At 39.3% G+C, this 22,439-nt stretch overlaps 1 protein-coding gene across 2 annotated transcripts in view; it reads right to left on the bottom strand.

Moving 5' to 3' along the window:
* Positions 1–22,439, bottom strand: part of MAGI2 (membrane associated guanylate kinase, WW and PDZ domain containing 2) — a 699,256-nt gene that overhangs the window by 39,542 nt on the left and 637,275 nt on the right. Inside the window, exons 15-19 of one of the 2 annotated variants that reach the window (XM_030238194.2) lie at positions 22,345–22,431; positions 20,142–20,390; positions 6,954–7,139; positions 3,197–3,371; positions 315–555 (exon numbers count right to left, since the gene is read on the bottom strand). In XM_030238194.2, the coding sequence (XP_030094054.1) occupies positions 315–555; positions 3,197–3,371; positions 6,954–7,139; positions 20,142–20,390; positions 22,345–22,431 (938 nt within the window). The remainder of the gene's footprint in view (positions 1–314; positions 556–3,196; positions 3,372–6,953; positions 7,140–20,141; positions 20,391–22,344; positions 22,432–22,439) is intronic. The other variant, XM_030238195.2, reaches the window with a different exon arrangement.

Here is a 22,439-nt window from a genome sequence, read left to right as displayed (position 1 = left end):
AAATTCTGAGACCTTTTTTCTGCTCTCCACATTGGCAGGCTTGTTTGCCTGTGCTCTCTTCCTGCTTGGTAAAAACATCTCTGGTTTGAGGTGGGTTTATCCTTTGCTCTAAGCCATAAAAGCCCCTTCTAACTAACACACCCTTTGCCTTCTTGGTTATCCTGTAAGACTGGCTCAGCGATTCTTTCCTTCTACATCAAAACTTGCTTCCATCTCTATTCCTTCTTCAGATTCTACATTCAAAAATCTTTCTGCTAAGCAGACATATCTGTGAGACTCGTCAAACTTTCATCCTTCCCAACACCTGCCTGTACCTGGGGCTGCCTGTACTCGGCCAGGGGGTACTGCCTGGTGTCGGGGGAGTGCTGCCTGTAGTCCATCAGCGGGGGCTGCCTGTAGTCGAGCGGCGGCGGCTGCTGGTAATCCATCACCGGCGGGTGCCGGTAGTCCAGCGGGGGCTGCCGGTAGTCCGTGGAGGATTGCCTGTAGTCCGTGAACGGGGGCTGCCTGATGTCGGGCTTCACATCCTGCCTGGCTTTTACTTCTGACCTGTAGCTGAGGAAGGCACAATGGCTCAGTTTCAGAGAGCAGCAGACCATTAGGAATATGCATTGCATGCAATAGTGAGGAGTGAGAGCCGGCTGCGAAATCTCACGGAACAGATTTTCACAGGGAAGCAAAACTCTCAGGGGTAAATAGTCGAGGCAGCTGAAAACAGCGAGTGCTTTTGAAACATGGGCATAAGCAATTTTCCCTCCGGTCATACTGTGCAATTCTCCAGCTTGTATCAGTGAGATGAGCATTGGACTCAAAGGGACAGGAACAGAAAAAGCATCTTGATTCCCACTTTGCCTATTTTGAAGATGAAACTGCATGTGAAAACACCCATTATACTCACTACAAAATAATTAACTGTTTATAAAGTGTTTTTTTCACTACAAAATGATTCACTGTTTATAAAGTGTTTTTTTCCAAAATTAATATTTCTATAGAATAAGTGTAATATCAGTCCAATGTATATCCCTTTTCTTCGACATAAAGTATTATTGTGAGCTTCTTAAGGTTAAAAAAGGACATATTCTTTGTCTTAGCTGTTACCTTTTTAATGAAAGGTATTCTTAGATATAACATCTCTTATTATTCTGTGTATTTTTTAAATTATACACTCCCTACGATGCTATCTGGCTAAAAGCTCTGTCAGTAAATTCATGTCAGTAGTTATGCACAGAAGTAACACAAGGTGAAAAGAAAAAAAATTTGGTTATGAGGAATTAATAACAAGTAAAATATTGCTTTAGCTGGTAAATGGTTACAAGGAGATGGGTCCTAAAATTTGAAAGATAATGTGACTTTCTGAGATACAGTGCCTAGTTATTTACCTTATTCAGATGGGAGTTTCCCTTAGCACATGGAAATCAGCACATAATGGCACTTCAGGGTGAAGTAAAGAACATTCCTTATGGCAAACTTCCCTACCTCAGCCATGTGGTGTGCTAAAGAGGCACAAAGAAAGTCCTGAACACTTTTAGCAAGGTAATTCTGTAATAGTGGTTTAGGTTATATTTTAACAAAAATGTTCACAGAGTGGATGTTCTTACACTCTTCCCTAGGTGCCAAAGGAAATATTTATTTCCTGTACAGGAAATAGATATTTCAAATTCTGCTTGAATAATGGACTGGAAGTTTTCAGTCAATCAAGTGACCATGTCTGTTCATGGACACATACAGATACAGAGACACATATAGACTTTGAAAGAGATTTTGGAATGCAATTATTGATTACAAAAATTACATTCTGAAAACTTGACAGCATTGTTTTGATAATGTTGATTTATATATAAAAAGGTAATCTGAATCCAAATGTTTCAAATTGTCTGATATGCTTCAAAATTTCATTAATTTATTAATGTACAGTGAAATTATGGCTAATCTTCCTGCACAATAGCTTTAATAATCTGAATGTCTAACCAGACACTAAAACATCAGAACTATTTCCCTTCGACATTTCTGAGAAGGTTAAAATAGACTGATGCCATGATTAGTAAGACCTGCATGCATACATGCAAGCCTCTTACTTTCTTTACTCAGTACCATAATTCTGTAAAAAGAAGATAGAGGACAAACTTACTGTGAGGCTCACTGTGATACTGAGCCTTAATATTGGAAATAAAAAAACCTAGTTAATATTCCTAGGAGTTTTAAAATCTTGTTTTGGTAAAGAAACAATGCATGTGGCTATACAAACAAACTGTAATCTAGCTTATGAAATCTAGTGAAAAATAATGCTGTGTGGACTAGCAAGAGTTGACCTTTTTCTGAAAAAAGAGTCATCTCTAGGCAGGTTCCCAATATATGGCCACAGCTGCATATCAGAAGATGATGTTTTTATTCACAGATGGAGGCACTGTAATTTTTGCTGAATGTGTAAATGATGACATGAGCAATTAGAGCTTACACTTTTCAGTAAAATTATTACAGAATTTCTTTCTGGAACTTTAATTAATATTGTTTGCTGCTCCCATCTGAAAATTCCCAATTTAACAGATATGTAATAGTGACTTCCAATAGCACAAGATGACTTTTGTGAAAACTTCGTATTGAATTTTGTCAGAAACATACATCCTCTAGGAGATGATCACTTTTGGTGAAAGTACTCAATAAAAGTAATTTTCCTTGCATGACTAATTGAAAAAAAATAATTCTGGGCAAATGAAAGTATTACATCTGTTAAGCAAGGAGATTTAGAGGGGGTAGTGTCTGAGTCACAAGTGAATTCAAATATTTTCAGAAGAGAAAAGTTGCAATCCTGTAGCTAGCATCATTTGGGGAAGAGGGTTTTGATGATATGTGTTGGTTACTGAAGATTAGCATAAAGACAGTCAGTGTAATCAGCCTTGTTTAACATGCTAAAAAATAATACAAAGACTAAATAGTGTTGATTGGAGGTCACAGAAACTTGTATCATCCCACCCCACAGCCTGTGTGTGGCTTTTTATATAAACAACATTTAATACAGCTGGTCACAAAATTTCTGTCCCCCTACCATTTGATTTCTATTATAGATAAATTTGCTAACGTATCTGCATAAATTACACATGAGAAACAGGCTGGTAAAGGATACACCAGAGATTAAAAAATAATAAAAAAATGTCTTCCTGACTCCAGACTAACATGCAAGGGGGAGAAAATGCAAGACCTGTTCTCGTGTCCCTGTGGCTGGAGGGGCTGCGGAGGCGGAGGCTGTGCCACGGGGCTGTGCTGGGCGACGGGGCTCTGCTGCGCCAGGGGACTCTGCTGGGCCATGGGGCTGTGCTGCTGGGCCATGGGGCTCTGCTTCTCCGAGCCGGGTGCTGAGGCTGGGCTGTTCAGCTCTGCATCATGGGGAGATGGAGATTAAAGACCTGTCAGACTGCAGCATTTAATAAAGGGCAAAGGTACACAATAATAACTTTTGGTCGCACGCTACATCGGCAAATTTATGCTTTGTCGCTTTTCCTCTCTCAGGTTATAATTAGATTTTAAGACATTTGAACCTAATGGTCTCCTTTTGATAGTCAGTGGGATCTGAAATCTTGGTGACTTCTATAATTCTGGTTGACACTGTCATTATTTAAAACACAATTGAACAAGGGAAATTGCTTCCACGTTTCACATATTCTTTTAAAGCATAGAATTACTGATCACAGAATGATGGAATGATAGAATCATAGAGTCACAGAAGAGCTTGGGTTGGAATGACACTTAAAGATTGTTTAGTCCAACCCCCCTGCAATGAACGTTCCTGTCCAACGTGGCCTTGAATTTTGACAGGAATGCCAGATGGGGCACCTACCACCTCTCGGGGCAGCTTGTTCCAGGGTTTGGTTACCCTCATCATTAAAAAAAACCAACCCTCTTTTTTACATTTGTCTGAATCTGCCCCTTTTTAGTTCAAAGCTATAAGATCACTTGTCCTATCATAACATGCCCTGATAAAAAGTCTATGCCCATATTTCTTATAAGCCCCCTTTAAGTACTGCAAGGTCAGAATAAGGTCTCCTTGGAGCCTTCTCTTCTCCAGGCTGAACAACACCAATTCACTCAGCCTCTCCCCATAGGAGAGATGCTCCAGCCCTCTGATCATCTTCATGACTTCCTTTGGACTGCTTCCAACAGGTCCAGAGCACCCCACAGCTGGATTCAGAACTCCAGCTCAGGTCTCATGAGAGCAGAGTAGAGGGGCAGAATCACCTCCCTCAACCTGCTCATCCATTAAAGAGTCCCCTCATCAAATTCACCTCTCTCCAGTTTAGAGAAAAGGATGTTGTGGGGTACCATGTCAAAGGCCTTGCAGAGGTCCAGATAGGAGAGGTCTATAGCTCCTCCCTTGTCCATTGCTGTCCACTGATGTAGTTACTCCATTGTGGAAGGCCACTAGGCTGGTCAGGCAGGACTTACTCTTGGTAAAGCTGTGCTGGCTGCCTTGAATGACCTCCCTGTCCTTCATGTGCCTTAGCACAGCTACAAGATATTTGAAATGCTTTCCATTTAGAAAAAAAATTCATTTTGAGAGAATGAACATTTTACTGCTTTCTCCACTGGGATGACAGACCTGTCACAAAAGCTAAAACACTGGTGTTTAGTGTTAGGAACACATTAGGTTCTGCTGTCTTTGAGCTCATCAAGAGTTTCCTGTCTTTAAATTTTTGGGGACTGTGAACAGTAAAATAGTAAACCCAATCTCAATAAATTCTGACTAACCATTTAAACTGATATTTTATTTCACTGTGTTATGTCAAATGACTAAGGTTTCACATAGGAACAGTGCAGAATAACAGAACCATTCTTTCCAAAGGACACAAAATTCAAAAAGTCAGAGAGATTGGCATAGGAAATATGGTTTTGTTGCTTTGCTATAAATAAAAGATGCCAATCTTCATTCAGGCTTCCTGCTGGACTTGGGGGGAGACTCATCTGGTACTGAGCTCATATCAAATGAATTTATTCCAACACACTAGCACAGTCCTGTTCACCATTTACCTGTTAGGATGCAGAAATGAGAAAGACTCCACCCACAGGAGGGCAGAACACTGCAGAAGTTCCTGCATTATCAACAGCAAAGGCAAATATGTTTTTTCAATTCCTCCTTGAAACAGAAGGAGTGAGGCCAGTGTGGCGTGGTGCTAAACAAATAAAATGAATGCACACATATGGCTGAACATCCCTAACAGCAGTAGCTACACACAATACAGATCTTGCCTAGTTTTATATTTGAATCTATTTTTAATTTTTATGTGGTTTATTTTGAAACTTTTAACATGTGAGTTTTTCCCTATGGGTGCATATTCTCTACTTATCTAATTTATACTCACAATTATTATAAAAATTTTGGCTACTTTATTGAAAATATTTTCAATATAGGTTTAATTGTCAAAAAAAGCTTGCATATTTGCACTTAAAACACTCCTCATGCAGGCATAAGCAATACTTGTCTGTGTAATTACTATGCTTAAGGCTGTAATTGCCCATTTTGCATCTGTGAGTCTCTTTTGTATTGCAAGTTTTAGAGAGGAAGATTGGAAATTTTGACCCTCATTTCTACATTACTCTCATAACTATGGATGAACTGGTCAAATCATGAGCTGCTTCTAAAACTGCTTTGCATATATATGGTGTTTTTTACCTGAAAGTATATTACAGAGGTATTAGATTTTTGACCAATTTTTCTAAGCTGAGAAGCCAATATCAGAAGGTAAATGAGGTGTCCAGTGTCACACAGTCACACAGGGAAACTGTGCCTTGGCACAGACAATTTCTTCACACTAGCACCTGAGAACATCTTGTAGTACTGCAACTCAGCTGCACCTCTGCTTTCTTTCTAATTTAGTGTATCCATCTCCAACACTAAACTCTTAATGATGTTATTTAACCTGGGTACCAGAGAGGCTTAAACAAACTTCATGGACTGTATGAAGTATCACACTTGCTTTAGATGCCTGCAAAGCTGACCAGTAATTACAAGGGTGCTAATTGATGTGAATTCTAAATTTGTGTACGTTTGTGTTTTTCCCATCACTGAATTCATTTAACAAATGATGAGTTCCCTCAGCTGCAGTCTGTGACCAGTTCAGACAATTTCCCTGTCCCCTTGCTGGATGCAGCAGCATAAGGTGAAGGTCATCTAACTGGGCCATGGATCATTAAGTAATTCCATTACCTTCTGTGTGTCATTCCCAGCTCTACTGGTATTTGTTGCTGAGATATAAAGACATGGTCTCATTAATGTGGTACAATTCATGCAGCAGTGCAGCACATTGTTAAACTAAAAAAAGCCCTGAAATCAACCCCAAACCTCAAGGAACCAACATCAAAAGATCTTCACTGATTAGATGTGGAGCAATGACCAGAATAATGAGTCTATCCCCTTATCCTCACCCTAGAAATGAGATAATTTAGGGTTCAGTTATTTCCTGCCTTGTGCATTTACAGTGATGTATCACTATGTGATAGTGATGGAGGAAACTGCCAAATCTGGACTCTTCCTTCACATCACTTTTTGTCACACGTAGCTGGTAGCTGAACATGCCTGGTGACAGCCATTGCAGTCTCTTGTGAATCACTTTGTCAAACTTTGGCTTGGCTTATAGCAAGATTTAAGGGAATGAACTCAAAACTTGGCTCTCTCGTAGAGTGCTTTTCCATGTAGAAGACAATTCTTGCAAAAGACCTTAACATCCTCTTTCTCTCTCTCTGTTAGGTTTCTCCAGGTTTGCTTTAAATACCCCTTTCATAACCTGAAACCCTTTCAAGAATTCAGATCCTATCTGAGCTGGTTCTAAGCTCATAATTCTGGTGTGCTGCACGTTACAGCGGAGGAAGGAGAACAAAAGATTCTCTTTCAAGTGGTGACATAATTTAAGCTAATTGGAGGCTACTTAAAATTTTCTTCCTGTCTTTAAGGGCCATTGACTTACCCTCCTGAGGAATGATGCGAAGAGTTACACTGAGACCTGCATCTTTAATTAGCTTCACAATATCTGCATGAGGCATGTTAATAATAGACTGGCCATTCACAGCTAAGATCCGGTCTCCAACTTTAAGTTTTGCACAGCGATCCGCAGGGCTCCCATCAATTATCCGCCCTATTTTATGGGGTACAGCTAGACAAGAGACAATAGACACAGTTAGCATGGGCTGAAACAAGTGCTGATGTGCACAAATAAAAGAACATGAGTTCAGTTTAGAAGGAAGTTCTATATGAATTAAAAAGCAGCTTGTGTAAAAGCATATAAGAAAATAAAATCTTATGCAATGTCATTTGCAGTAACATGGTATTGTGTTTTTTCACTAAAAATTCAGAATCCAGATGAATATATACACGTGGCATACACATATGAAGTCCAAAGTTTATAATTCAGCTATTTTGCAAGCCTGGCATGAAACAACCTAATAAGCAGATCAGGAAAACAAGGCATTAAAACAGGGAAAGGGTATAAATTTATACAATAAGTAGCAGTCATAAATTGTCTCCCACCTCCTGTTTTACAGAACTTCTTTATTTGCGTGTTGCAATAGAGGCACAAGAAATATTATTTATTTTATATATAAAAAATTGTTACTGAAAATGCCCAGGGTACGTGAAATTGTTCTCCTCCATTCAAACATGTTTATTGATAAAGAGAAATAATACTGAAGATTTATTGAGATGTAAGGCTCTCTAATTAGGTATTAATAATAAATGAATAGAATTGAATTGACAGTTGGCTATGAGTACATAGCCAACTGTATGTACTATGTACATGTACTACATCAAAAGATTTTAGCCCTCTTAAAGCATTACAGAACAAAGCTTCTCCTTTTGCTCTCCTCTGTGGTTCTTCACCTTTCTGTTTACTCCATCCATGCTCTTGTTCTGTCTCTTCTCTCATTTTGCATTGATTTTGATAAATATTGTTCTTGATTTTTTGACCAGTGTTTGTACTCTATTATCTTCTGGTTTTTAACTAAAACCAGAAGATAATAGAGCAATCTATTTTTCTTTCTCTCAAGTACTCATAAATATGCTTATCACAATTAAATGACTATATAGACTAATTATATCCTAATGGTGTTTGAGTATTCCTCTGCAGTCCCATACTTCAGTCCTGGAAAACAGCACAAAGCAGCTCAGCCTCACTATCCACCTTTAAACTGGTGTTTAAAACCAGTGTGTTTATTTTTTCAAAAATAATATAACTTTTAGCATTTAATTATCTACGGAGAACTTGGAAAAATGAAAGAAAAGGTTCAAACACTTTTTGGGAAATATCTAGGCTATCAATGCTCACATAAACCAGAGCTCTAACAAGGAGATGTGTTCAGAATACATTGCTGCAGAAGAAATTTCTCATCACCCTGACAGACATTTACTGAGGTTTTGGTGACTAACACTGACTGCACATCTGATATAAAGTCACAATAGACATACCTCAAAATGAATTTTGTCTCTAGTATGGATGTAAGTGTTGCTTACAGTGTTAAAAATTAACTTTTGGAACACTGAAAATATAAGTGAGTACTCTGAAGTGCAAGCCACAATCAAGCTGCATGCTTCTTTACCACTATGGTTCAGGCATAAATATAAATTAAAACACAACTTTACTAACACAGACAAAACAAATGTACTTCAGAAATGCATTGTTGCTTAGAAAATAAACACTGAATTTATGTCACAATGTCTAAACATTTCTATGTTTTAAAATATACTAAATATGTATAGCTACAATTTCTACAAAAAATTGTGTTTATTTTGCCCTTAATGAAGAGATGTAACTGCCAATACATACATATCAGTGAGCAAAGAAATAAAAGAGTAACTTGACTCCTAAACAGTTATGTTTACAAAGAGCTTTTTTCATCAAATCTATTCTTAAAGCATCAGCAAGAATCACTTAAGCTAATACTAAAATCTGCCTGTTTCTGGCATATGTAATAAAAGATATGTCTGAAATTGTCATGTCTTTACTAAATATTAGTGGAGATCTGAAAATGAGACTTTCTTATGTAAAAAAGTAAGAATTTTGATAGTAAGAAAAAGGGGAAGTATGGTAGAGATGCTGCAACTAAAATTTCCATGCTTGCCATTTCTAAACCTAAAGATGTTTTTGCTAGCCTAAATATTTAAGTAGATACATAATTTCATTAGTAAGCGGTGTGGGAGGGCGGGGGGTGGGATGTCCCATTAATTTGGCAGAAAAAATTTTTTGTTGGACTTCTTGTACCTGACAAGTGAGTAGAGCAGATGTCTGCATGTTGGAGATGTCTGCTGAAACTGAAGCTGGAGGTGGCAGAGCCACGAGACTCTAGCTCGGATCCAAATCCTGAGACAAAGGAAGGGAGCGAGAAAGAGGAGGAACTTGCTGTTCTTTTCTTCTTCCCTTTAAGCCTAAAGGTCCTCACCTTCCTGATAAAGGTACCTACTCTAAATGTTTTTGTACCCCTGAACTCCCTGCATTCTGTTGTGCTATGAAAGGATCAACAGTAGGTGATGTGATCATCAGATAAAAGCTTGTGTCTGTCAAGGTACCTTTTCTACTCCACTTTGCTATTTGAGGAATTAATGCTCCTCAGGTTGTATTGGTGCCATGTGTTGCCATTTGATCTTGCTGCAAAGTAGGGTGTGGGAAAATTGTGCAGAAGGAATGTGAATCTCTGTTGGATTCAAGGTTACGCTGCTATGCTCGATAGGGTTTTATGGGCAAATCTAGGGATTTACTGGAGGAGCTCATGGGCACACAGCAGAAACTGGTTCATGCACATTTCTAGATAATATGAGAAGACATTTATCTCCTGGCTCCTTCCCTCCCAGTAATGTTATCCTGAGGAGTTTCTGTTCTTTGTTTCTCTTCCCAGTGGGACTCTGCTTGAGGGCCCTCCTAAGCCACAATATCCTGGCTGCCATGGTCCCAAATGCTTCCTTGGGAAGGGAGGATTTATTTAGGGCTTTTTGTTACAAGCATGAATTCTTCTAAGGGACACAGATTATCTGATGTGTAGGTTGTCCACGAAAAAACCCATGTTAAAATATATTAGAAAACTTTCAATTTTTAGAGAGCCTTTGGTGGTGAAATACTTACTTCAAAGGGATAAGAAGGAGCTAGTCTCATAGGGGATTAATTAGGTAAAAGCTACGGAGCAAAGGTAGAAATGAACTGTGAATTTCCATAATGGAGAATTTTTATTGTTCAGAATGGTCACATCTAAAACAAGTGGGGAAGAGCTGTAAACTGTCAGTAAGGAGTGGGTTGAGAGAGGTGGCAGACGGGAACACATGAAAAGAAATTCAAGATGATGCAAGTAAGGAAAAAATAACTCTGCCTAAGATTAAGCAGATATGAGCCCTAAATTAATTATTATCACTCAAGAGACCTTGAAATGTGTGCCTACTTCTCTAAAAACATAAACTCATTAAACAGTCAATATGACATTAAGAGTTGTAAAAGAGTAACAAGTGAAACAAACCATTGCTAGTTAATGCTGCGCACCTAAAGTCCGAGTATTGCTGATTGTTTCAGTATCCTCATCTCAAAAATCATAGCAATGGACTCACAAAGATTCAGAGAAGGGAAGCATGGAAGTCAGAAGCAAAAAGCTTCTGCTCAAAGGAGAAACAGCCTCTTTCAAAGAAGAAAACAGCCTCTGCTCAAAGGAATTTTCCATGAACTCCCTGCCTTCACCTTGCAAAAGAGAATTTGGGGCAACATTCTGGAGGGGCTGAAGAATAAAAGGATTCAAAAAGGGATTAGACCAATTTATGGGGGTGGACACATTGCTGATTAAATCAGAAAACCTTGGCTGTAAAAGCTGACACAATGCCTGGGAAAGGTCTTGTCTGCTGTACGTGCTGTTCTCTCTGATGCTGGTCACAGCAAAGGGACAGCAAGGAGCTGTGTGGCTGCTTGCTCTCTTCTTGGAAAGAAACCTCCCATGTCTGGCATTTAATTAGGGTTTTGTTAACATACAATGCTTTTTTTTTAACTTAAATTGCATCTTTGGGGTCTTATTTTTATCTGAGCAGAACATTTAATGGTGTAACCTTTTAAATGAAGTCCCAAATTGCCTGACGAGTGGAAAATGTTTTCTATCACCCTTAAAAATTTTTACTGAACTATTCATGCCTCTTTTAACAATTCACCACAAGCTGTTCTCCAAACATATGTATACATTAAAGAGTGACAGCCTGTGCCTGGATGAGACTTAGCAGTGAATCTGATCCACTTATTTCAAAACACTGAGTTACCTGAGCAGCATTTAATATTAGCAGGCTATACAGAGAGAATTGGATTTGTGACTTTTTTTTACAAGACACCCATTGATTTTGCTAAAAGTAAATGTAGAAAACAAGCTGCCCCTTTTTAGAACAATTAATTTCTTGGTTTTCTCAGACTACACAATGAATGAGACTGCAAGGGAAAAATTACTGTAAACACGGATTAATACGTATTTTTTAATTGTTGAAAATATGGGAAATTGGTAAGAATGAATTTATATGTATACAAACCACACAGCCCTTCAAAATAGGTCTTTTTCTCTAGTACTATCAAGTAATGCAAAATGTGATACTCAGGAATGATATAGTTGGATATCTACCTTAAGATAAAATAAATCCTTCCAAGACAGGGGCATAATCCCAGACCCAAAATAATCTAGCAGAGAGTAGAAATGCTGCAGAAACCTTATCTAACAAAAGATCTTACAATGGAATGTAACTTTTCTACAGTGTATTTTTCAAAATTTCATGACTTGGGGAAGATTTGAATCCTGAGAGCACCAAAGCTTCTCTGATATTTGAAGTCATTAATCTCACCTCCTAAATCTTGCTCAGATATTTACAGCATTACAATGCAAACTGACCCAGAGTTGGCATGTAGCAGCTGAGGCTTTCCCTGAATGTATTTAATTGTGCAATGATCAGCTCTTAGCTCATTGAAGAGAAATTAAATTAAAAAAATTAAAGACAAAATGATTTAAAGGAAATCTTTGCATTTAGAAAGTGGATAAGGTCTGCTTCCAGAAACTTACATTTCTTTCTATTTTTTTATTAAAAAAAAATCACTCACTTTTTCTCTCCATGATTTAAATTAATATCCTTACCACACATGTAGGTCGCAGAACAGAGAACAAATGTAGTGTCATTATACCTGAGTGTCCATATGCTTAGGTCAGCTGTACACAAACCCAGAGCAGTTGCTGAATACAGATACTGCTTCTAACACCATTTATCACAGAAACACAGAAGGGTGTTTGGAGGGACCTCTGGAGATCACATTGTTTAACCTCCTGCTAAAGCAGGTTCAGTCAGAGCAAATTGCACAGGGTTGAGTTCACATGGGTTTTGAATATCTCCAGAAAAGGAGATTCCACCACCTTTCAGGGTCCTGGTCCAGTGCACAGCCATCCTCAGAAGACAGAAGATTTTCAGAATGAACTTTCTGTGTTTCAGTTTTGTTCAAATGCCCATTGTTTGGCTCTACTCTCTTGACACCCACCCTCAAGATATTTGTATGCAATGGTAAGAGCCCCTGTCAGCCACCTCTTCTCAAGGTGGCACAGGCCCAGCTCTCTCAGCCTTTCTTCAAAGACAGATGTTCTTGTTCCCTAATCACACCACCTTGGTGTGGTAATCACATATCCTCTGAACAGAGAGACATAGCTGTCCCAGGATTTTCCTGGGAAGCTGTGAGAAAAGAATGAGAAACAATTCTTATCTCCACTTGCTGCACCTGCTGTTGTGCACACGTGGAATGTGTTATGGAGATTTGTTTACCAAAGGGTGATTGCTTGATTGGACACTGGATGGTGTTTGGATTGATTGACCAATGAGGTCAAAGCTGTATGGGACTGTCTGTAATGGTTACGAGCTTCTTAATAAGTATAATATAGGATTATAGTATATTATAGTATAATAATATACTATAGGACAGAGAATAAAGCAATTGATCAGCTTTCTGCAATCATGGAGTCAATGCTAATTATTACCCCGTTGGGTGTGCCCTGCACCTTAGCACTTCACAGGGCCCTCCCCAGGTGTTTCATGACTTTCAGGACTGAGGAGCCCAGAACTGGACCCAGCACCCCAGTTGTGGCCTCACCAGGGTTGAGTGGAGGGACAGGACCGCCTGCTGGCAATACTCTTCCTAATGCTCCCCAGGACACCCCTATGCTTCCTGACCACAAGGACACAGTGCCATCTCACAGGCAGCTTGCTGTCCAGCAGGACCCCCAGGTCCATCTCCACAGAGCTGCTTTCCACAAGTCAGCCCCAGCCTGTGCTGGTGCCTGGGTTTATTCCTCCCTTAATGCAGGACCTTGGATTTGCCTGTTTGAACTTCATTAAGTTCCTGTCTCCACAACTCTCCAGACTGCCCAGGTCTGGCCAGCAGAGCTTTCAGGTGTATCAGCCTCTCCTCCCAGTTTTGTTACATCAGCTAACTTGCTGAGGGTACACTCTGTCCTTTCACCCAGACCACTGATGAATAAGTTCAACAAGACTGATATATCTATCAGCCTCTAGCTTTTTGAATATGAAAATAATTTCTCCTCATTTGAAAGACCCACAAGCAAAAAAGACTGGATTTAAAGAAAACATTACCATATCTAAGTCTTTTCTGATTTACATCAGTAATATTTTTACATCTATTCAGTCCTTTTAGACACAACTGTTGAGACTATGTTTTTTAGACAGCAACTTTCTGGTTTTCCCCTTCTACATAGTAGCTAAATTTCAAAAAGTATCTGTTAAGGGGAAAGAATCAAACCTCTGTTTTATCTGTTAAAATCCTCTGGCAGATAAATTCTTGCAATGTCTTCTATTGTTAACAGATATAGACAGTAAGCCAAGCAAATGAGCCTTCCTGAGCCAGCTGTCCTTTTCAATGTTACACAGGGATCAAATAAATATTTATTATATTCTCAATTATCTAAACATGCAAAGGTTCTCATTCAACTGGCAGGCTCCAGCATATCAGATTTTAATTGGAAGAATATATTAAATATAAACATTTGTAATTTCATTGCTATAGAAAAATCTAGATTTCTGAGAACTTGAGTATGGTAGAGTTTCCATCAGGGCTAAAAAATATTTTCCTGATATTGATAGGATATTTTATGTGACATTTATTTGAAAAATAGAAATAGTATGCATGCTGCATACTTGCATGTGAAAATAATCCCTTTTCTTTATAAGATTAATGAATCTATGAATACAAACATCCCATTTTGTGCTGACATGGAGCATATTTGCTTGCATAGCACAGGCATAAGAAGCTAAGTGGGAAGGAGTGCACACACCTTAGAAAGCTGAAGATCTAAGAAAAAATAATGAATTTATAGACTTTACGCTTCTAATGAAAGTAAAGTGGGCCCTGTGGAGTTAGAAAAACCTTGGTTCTCTTGATGGGTTTTGCTAAGAAAAGTCACAGTGTTTGTTCTTTGAAAACACATGAGCAACACCTGTAGGTCCAAATGATGTATTCAGAAATACACTGGAGGACAGAAATCCTCTAGAGAGGGGAGTAATGCAGTTAACATCCTCCATTATTTTTCTCCAAAAAATATCAAAAAGACAATTGAATATTTCATGCCTGCAAACTGCAACAATGTATTTTGATGATATTAAAAACCTCTTTGACCCCTTAAGGTTATTTAACTATGATAATTGCTTATGTTGATTTGAAAAACTAAATCACATAGAAATTTCTTTCAGCTGCAGGTTTTACTATCTCTTAAACATATTTAGAAAGTGTGCTTTTGCAGCTGAAGAGGCAGAACAGTTCAAACCTGAGTATCACAGCTGCATAGAAATGAGAATCCAGATCCCTTGCCCACAAACTGCAAATATCTTCCTTGGGGGATGCACACTGTGGGTGGGTTTTCACTGCTGTGCTCCAAAAATGTCCTAGGTGGGGTAGACAGACATCCTAATTTCCAAAGCTCTGTGTCCTTTAGAATTTGAAGAATGGTCTCATAAAATTATGTCCCTAACCACCATCTTACCCAGGAAAAGCATAGGTGAAATTGCTGCACAAACACAGATCACACAGCTATCACTGATCAATAAACTGGATTTTATCTCTAAACTCTAAGGAGTTTTAAAAAAACTCTGGGCTGAATGGGACTTACTCAGAATGCTGCTTTCTGCAGTCAGCAGAGGCTTATCTTGGATTTATGTTTTTTAGTTAAGACTGCATGTTTTGAGAAATGAAAGAGACATCTTTCATTAGATTCTGTTTTACCCTGTTTTCAAAATCCAGCAGGCACTGGCACATGCAGTGTAGGGGCAAATTAAATCTACAACTCCTCTTTTGCAAAGCAGGAGGAAGATCATAACAAGTATGCAAAATCTTTAATTTTTTGAAATTTTTTTATTGATTAGGCCTGTATTTTCAGTTTGTATACACTATAACTGTGCTAATTGACAGTATCTGCTACAGTAAAAGTCCTGGAAATATTGCCACTTTTCCAACTTCATTGGAAATTGCAAGTTAACAAGGTCTGTTTACAGCACATGCTTTCTCTCTAAAAAAATTACTATGTAAAGAGATTTACAGGGGATCACAAGTACTTATTCTAGATGTAGCTACATCCCAAACACAAAAAGTAAAAGTATCAGGAAGATACGAAGAAGGCAGGAACAAGTTTACTCTATAAAACTCTGGGACAGAAATCTCATTCTGGTCACCTCCAGAAGTCTGTGGATGCTTTTCCATAGGCTGCAGATAGTGAAACTATCTTGATACCCTAAAAATACTTCCCAAATTGTAATGCAAAGTGTAGATTAATTGCTTAAATTTAAGTATTTTAGTATTTTAAGTATTTCTCATGGGTGGAGAAGGGATGAGAGCCACATTCCCCTTTAATGTTGGAACAGGATCTGGGGGAAGGCACAATAGTATATTTTAGAGGCAGTGGAAGTTAATCCTTTCGTTAGAAATAGGTCAGGAGCCTGGACAGGTGTATTTTCTTTTCTTAATCTCCTAGCACTCCAAGATCCTCTGTGTGCTGCACTAGGCAAAATGACTTGCTCCTGGATATACCACTCAAGCACAGCTCTTTATTTATCCACTTTATCTCTTTTTACTGATAGTTTTGAAGCATGGCTGACCTTTTCTATGCCCCTGCTTTGCCCTGTAAAATCTCTTCATTCAATCCTTGTCATTCATTTCCCACTCCTGATCTCCCCACATCAGAGCTGTAGTTCAGTGCAAGATAATCCCCTGTGCTGGATTAGAGAACATCCCAAGCAATGCTTTGACAAAGGGAAAACAAAATTTCTACCATTATAGGCACAGGAAAAGAAGTGTGCCACAAGAATTGGATGTTTAAGCAAGTACCAGTAAGGAAAAATGACATTTATATCTAAAGGCTGGCTCCAAAGTACTTAATGCTAATTTCTCAAACTGACAGCTATTACAGTGCTGTCCATCACAAAATGGGAAAAAATAGTGTGTTTCCTAATTATGGCTGTAGTCTGCCCTCACTCTGTGTCTATGAATAGTAAAAAACCAGCATTTAGTATTTTGAAAATTTCTGCATGGCAAAGGCAGGCCCATAAACCAAGTGTAACCACAAACCCCTTGCAAGCCATTTCGAGAGAAGAGCTGACCAAGACCCTAAACCTCTTGGAAAAAGAGTTTCATCTCTAGTTCTGGGGGCTCCAGAGCCTTTCATGGCTCATTCTCAGGTCAGAAGAAGCGCTCCTAAGAGGCTGTGAGGGAGCAGTGCAGCCCACACCCCACCAGAGGGTGGAAAAGGAATCGGAGACTCAGCTGGAGCACTGTCATGGGATGGTCCTAGAGCTGCACAGACAGAGCAAACTCTCCTGGCAAACAGGACAGCTTTGTGCAACCCCTTCAGCTTCAGCCCAACTGCAGAGCAGCAAACTAATGAACCTGCAGCTCTGTAGCCAGGAGCAGCCTTGCTGGAATGACTGCTTCAATTTTAGCAGTGCTGGAAGCACGCGCAGCTGGTGACACAAAGTGCTTGCTCATGTACTCCACAAGAGCTGCTGTAATCTGTTGGACTGTAAAATACAGTTTGTAAGTGTGATTTCAACAACAAGGAAAATACTGACAGTGCATAATTAATTGCTTTCCTGAGTAATAGTGGTGATGAGTCTTCCAAGACCTCAAGTCTTCTGCTTTTGCAAGAAAGTAGAAGAGGGAATAGAGTTATTGAAATAAACATTCTTAATTCAAAGAAACCCTTCCTAATTTTGCCCTGAGGATGCTCCCAGTGAGACAACTTCCTGGGTGCTGCTCCTGCTAGCAGTGTCTGGCACAACATGATGCTCCCTTTTTGGACCTATTTTGCCCATTTCGAATTCTTCAGAATTGCTTTGCAATTAACATTAACATTACTCTGTGCATGCATGTCTGCATAACATCACTCTGCTCCACGTGGGGATACAGGAGCTGGCAGCGAGTGCACTGCCTCTGAAACAAGGGACTCTGGAACCAGAGCACAATATCTCACCCAAGTAACATATTGCTGCTATCAGAAGGAGTACCTAGCATGGTGCCATGCAGGTCCACATTTTGATAGTGATGTTACATATATTGTGAACATTGCACTTAATATATCCATTTATGTTTTCTTACTGTTGGTATGCTTTCCACCCCTGATTGTGCATTTCAAGAAAAGGATTTTGTGTTATTTTAAGATAGAAGGTACCTCAGGAGAGTTTCCCTGTTCTACCAAAGGGCTCAAAACTTAGATGCTGTATTCTGACTGGATGCCAGTAAGTGCTGAGTAAAAGGGGACAATAATTTCCCTCAATCTGATGGCTATGCTCCTGTTATTAAAGTTTAAATGACTTCACCCAAGTAAATATTAAGTAAAGAAAATAACCTCTCTTACTCTGGAAAGAGTCAATAATTTTTAGATTGTTTTCATTACTGATGACAGGTGATGGAAACTTCAGGATATTTTTTCTGCTACAGTTTTGTAACAGAATTTATAGAGGAAGGGTATTTTCTTCTCTTTTCTGTCACTGTCTACAGCAAATGTAATTTTTTGTTCACTGTTCTTGTAAACTTAGGATTTGGTACTTTTGGGGATCACTGAAATTGAATGCAGTTATTATTTGATTAAATTCTCTTGTCACTTCCACAGCAGGTTGTCATTTCCCTTTACTATTGGGGTGTTCAACTGAGTGTCAAAAATGACTGCTTGCACATTTGCTTGTGGAGAAAGAAAAGTACTGAAGGAACATGGTGGAGGGTAGGGGCAAAGCAGGATCTTGAACCTGGGTCTGTAGTCTTCAAAAAACTATTCTAGTCACAGAATTTTTGTTTGCTTGAGCATTTTCTCTTTCTCTTCCTCTCCCCTTTCCCTCTCCATCTGCCCCAACTGCAAATTCTTCCTATAAAATAATTTTCTTGAAAAAAATCATGACTGACTTAACTGATTAACATGTATGTACCACAATTGATTATTTTTTTCTTTTCTGATCTTCTGCAAAGGACTTCCAGTTCTTTGGCTATTATATTCAGTAATGTGAAAACTCAAGAGTCCCAAGAGGCTAATTAGCTATGGTTTTGTTACAATAATAATTCCAGCAATCATGGAGTTTTAAAATTCAGCTGAGGTAGCATGAAAAACAATTCTTTTAATAACTGCATGGTCATGAAATACTGCAAAAAAGTTTTCTGAGATAACTCGCTATTGTGAGATAAGGTTTTCCCATTACTCTCTTAGCTGCTTTTCAGGAATGAATTTAGAAGAGTGGTGTTTGGCCCTGAAGTTGAAATTGTGATTTTATTTTGTCAGAAACCAGTTTCAGGCAAAAGAACAGTTCCTTCAAAACCTATTTTAGTGTATGGAAAGCATTGTATTAGGCTCCAACTTGCAAAATGATAGATCTTTTCACTTCTTTCGGTTTTTCAGCTGTGGTTAACATTATTTGGTGGGTCATGTGGATGTATTGTAATAGAAAGCCTTTTTTGCTTCTTCTTCCAGAGGGCTCAGCTGTTATATGGTTAAAAGCCATTGGAAAGATCCAAAGGTGTCCCTGTGCCTCCAGCTGCCACTACCTGAGTTGGAGTCTTCTGTAGGTTCTATGTCACACCTGTCTGCCCTCTCCCTAGATGTACCCAGGACAGCTCAAGTGGCACCAGATGTCTAAAGCAATACAATTGACCCACAGAGAAAATTAGTCTTCTGAACAGAAAGGGAGCTATAATTATTAAATGCAGATCTTGTCTTTGGAGTACTACTGAGTAGTAGAGATACACCCATCCCCTGTACTCAGCTGTAATTTTTCTTTACTCAGCTGTAATTTTTTCTGTACTTAGCTGTAATTTTAATGCTGTCTATACTCCACCCAGTTAAATCAGCCTCTCAACAGCTTCATCTAACAAGTTCTCCCAACTTCCAGTTGCTTCTGCAGTCCCATAATCGGACAGCTGTTGTCATAGGGTTTGCTGTGATCTAAGCTTTTTTTCAACTTGCTGAACTTCATCTTGATTTTTTAAAAAAAACCTAATTCTGTTGCATGTAGGAGACTAATTTATTCATATAACCCTACTTGTTACTTACCGTGTCCCTTTGAGCATAGTAACAGACAAAATCTACTTTGTGAGTGAATCCTCTATTACTCTGATAGTCAAAGAAGTGTGGGAAGCGCAGGGATCGGGAGGCCAGAATCACCTTTGGTTTTGCTGAAGACAAAACAAGCAGTGCCTCTGAATAAACATTGAGAGTATCTTCAGTTTAAATCTCTGCTGTGATAAATTATTAGCAGATAGGTTTAAATTAACTATTGCTGTGGGGTCTTGCCCTGATTTTTTAAGACTTTCTAAGCCTTCTGATGTTTACATTCTTGTAACGAACTTTCTCACACACCTTCTGTAAATAACTTATTGTTTTGCATTCTTTCATAGAGGAAGAGAAATTGGATAGACTGTTAGTCTGTCCAGTGTCTTTGGAGAGATGACACTTCCACCCTCCAATCCTCTGAAAACTATAAATGTTAGAGTCAGAAAATAAACTTCCCTTTTCTCCACCTTGAAAGCAGCAGTGCGTGCGCTCACGTTGTTTCGTGTCCTATAGCGACAGTGGGTTTTAATTTTTTTTAATTTGGGGCAAACTTGGAGGAATATGCACTGAAAAACTGCTTTACTCACTTATTGTGGAGCCAGACTCGGGCCTGTTGAGGGAGCTGATGATGACGAAGCCGAAGCCCTCGTTCTCCTTGCGGTGGATGACCACGTCGCTGCTCTGCAGGCTGTGCGACGCGCTGCCCTCGGGCGGCGTGGCGGTGCTGCTGGAGACGGCGTGATTGCTGTTGGCATAAGTCGTGTAGTCACTTCTTGGAGAGCTGTGGTGCGTAGACACCGAGCCTGGGCTTCTGCCATTCTCTGGGCAGGGTTCTCCTGCAACATAAATCACACCAGTGTCACCGCCTGACTCGTTTGGTGGCTCTGTGACTTACAGTACATTTGCTGCTGCAACGTGAATACAGCTGGCTGTCTACAGAGCAGGCTACTCCAAGTGTTAAACTAGGAGCTGTAATAGATGCAGAGAGACAGGAATCTACACAATTATGCAGAGCATTCAAGGGCAATCAGATAAAGCGAGCATGAACACTGACTGCTACACTAGCTACAAGAGAAGAAAGTAGGAAACAGTGCCTATCTGGATTGCAAAATCATTACCAGATGCTATTCCCTTGTCTGCTGGTAGATCTGTCATCAAGAGGAAAACGTGACCGTCTAATCCAATAAAAAATTATTTGTGTTTGGATTACAAGAATTTAAGCAGGGAGCTAACAGAGTAATTAGGATTAGCTGCATAATGTTCTTCTTACAAGTTGATTAGCTTGTTCAAAAAATATTCAAAGAGCAGAGCTGTTATACAAGGCAAAATCATCTCAAGTAGTTTTTCTGTGGGTGTCATGGCAGAAGCAGTGGTCATTTAAAGGTTTGGAGATGCTCTTGTTAGCAAGTTCAAAAGGGCAGAAGTGAAAATGGAGCCCATGTACACTTTAGTATTGCTTTACAGCAACAAGAAGTGGAAACAAGTTAAAGCTTGAGGGATTACCCATTTTTTAGTGTGAGCATTTTGGCAATTGAAAACAGTAAATTTACACTTCCAGATGGGAACAAAAAAGATTTATATTCTTTGCAGGTCTAAGTTGTTTACACAAATCAGCATTTATTGACAGTTTTAATACAGAAATTTCAGATAAATGTAAGTATAATGTTTTCTGTTTGGAACAACAAGAGTGGCAGAGTAATTTTACTGAACACGTGAGGCACTCCCACATATACACATACATCCTAAGTAGAGAGTTTGCAAATTACATCTTCAGTGTGTGTATATGTTAATAAAATAAACAACATCCAAGGACAAGCTGTTGTTTTCTCAGTCAGATGTGTCCTCTAGCAGTCCTTCTGCAACTATGAAATAAAGTAATTAGAGAGTATAAAGAGGAAGAAAAACAAACAATTATTATACTCCTGAAAATCTCTAAGAGTTATTGAACCAAATCTGCAACTAAATGCCATAGTCAGTGACAAGTTTTCATTTTCTGGCTGTCGTGTTTCAGAAAGCTGAATATTGTTTATGTCAGTATGGCTGCAACAGAAAGGAAATTCTCTTACCCTGTAGAATGACCAAGAGCTGGCTTGGCCATGAAAGAATGCAACTGAATGCCATTAAATATAGGAGAAGAATGATAAAGGAGGAAAAGCTTAAATGGCTGTTTAATGTCAACTGTGCAATAGATACTCATCAGAAAAATTACATTTTGCTCCTGCCTGTGAAAAAAATGACATTTCAATCCAAAAATCACATTTTCCTAATCAAATTGTTTTCCAGATCTTGTGAATTGTGATTTCCTGTTCCAGATCTGGGTAAGTATATGTACAAAATGGTAATTCCAGGTGAGGGCTAAGATACATAGATCAGCTGCAGACGGGTAAGGAAAACCCCAGATCCCTCTGTTGTATACATTCATGCTAGTGAGAAATTCCCATGAAATCAATTGCCCTGATGTATTAACATAGCATTTTCCAGTCACGCCCAACACCAGTTACTTTAAATTCTTCCGCAAAGCTCATGTTGTAACACACCACATTAAAACCCCGTTCAGCTCCTGAAATGCTTAAACATTAATGAGCTACACGCCACATTCCCTGGTGTGGCACTCTCAAGGCCCCAGAATAACTTCAGGTGTTTTACCAGCTTGCTCACTGTCTGCACCAGGAGCCCAGAGTGGCTGGCAGAGCTTTAATGTTTAAGGAGCGGCAGCGAAGGCGGCACTGCTGTGTGCCAGCCTTGCCTGCGGTGCGTGCGGCGCTGACGGCGAGGGCTCGGCATCATTACCTTGGTTATTGGCCATTTTCCTCGCGCTGGGGGAGCTGCGAGGGGGCGTCGCGCCAGCAGCTGGGGCACCTTTCTGGCTGGAGGACTCTGGAGTC

This window comes from Serinus canaria, chromosome 1A (assembly GCF_022539315.1).
Source record: "Serinus canaria isolate serCan28SL12 chromosome 1A, serCan2020, whole genome shotgun sequence".
In the NCBI taxonomy this organism is placed as follows: Eukaryota; Metazoa; Chordata; class Aves; order Passeriformes; family Fringillidae; genus Serinus; species Serinus canaria.
The sequence above is the reverse complement of the archived record's forward strand: the minus strand, read 5'-3'. Positions and strand labels throughout refer to the sequence as shown.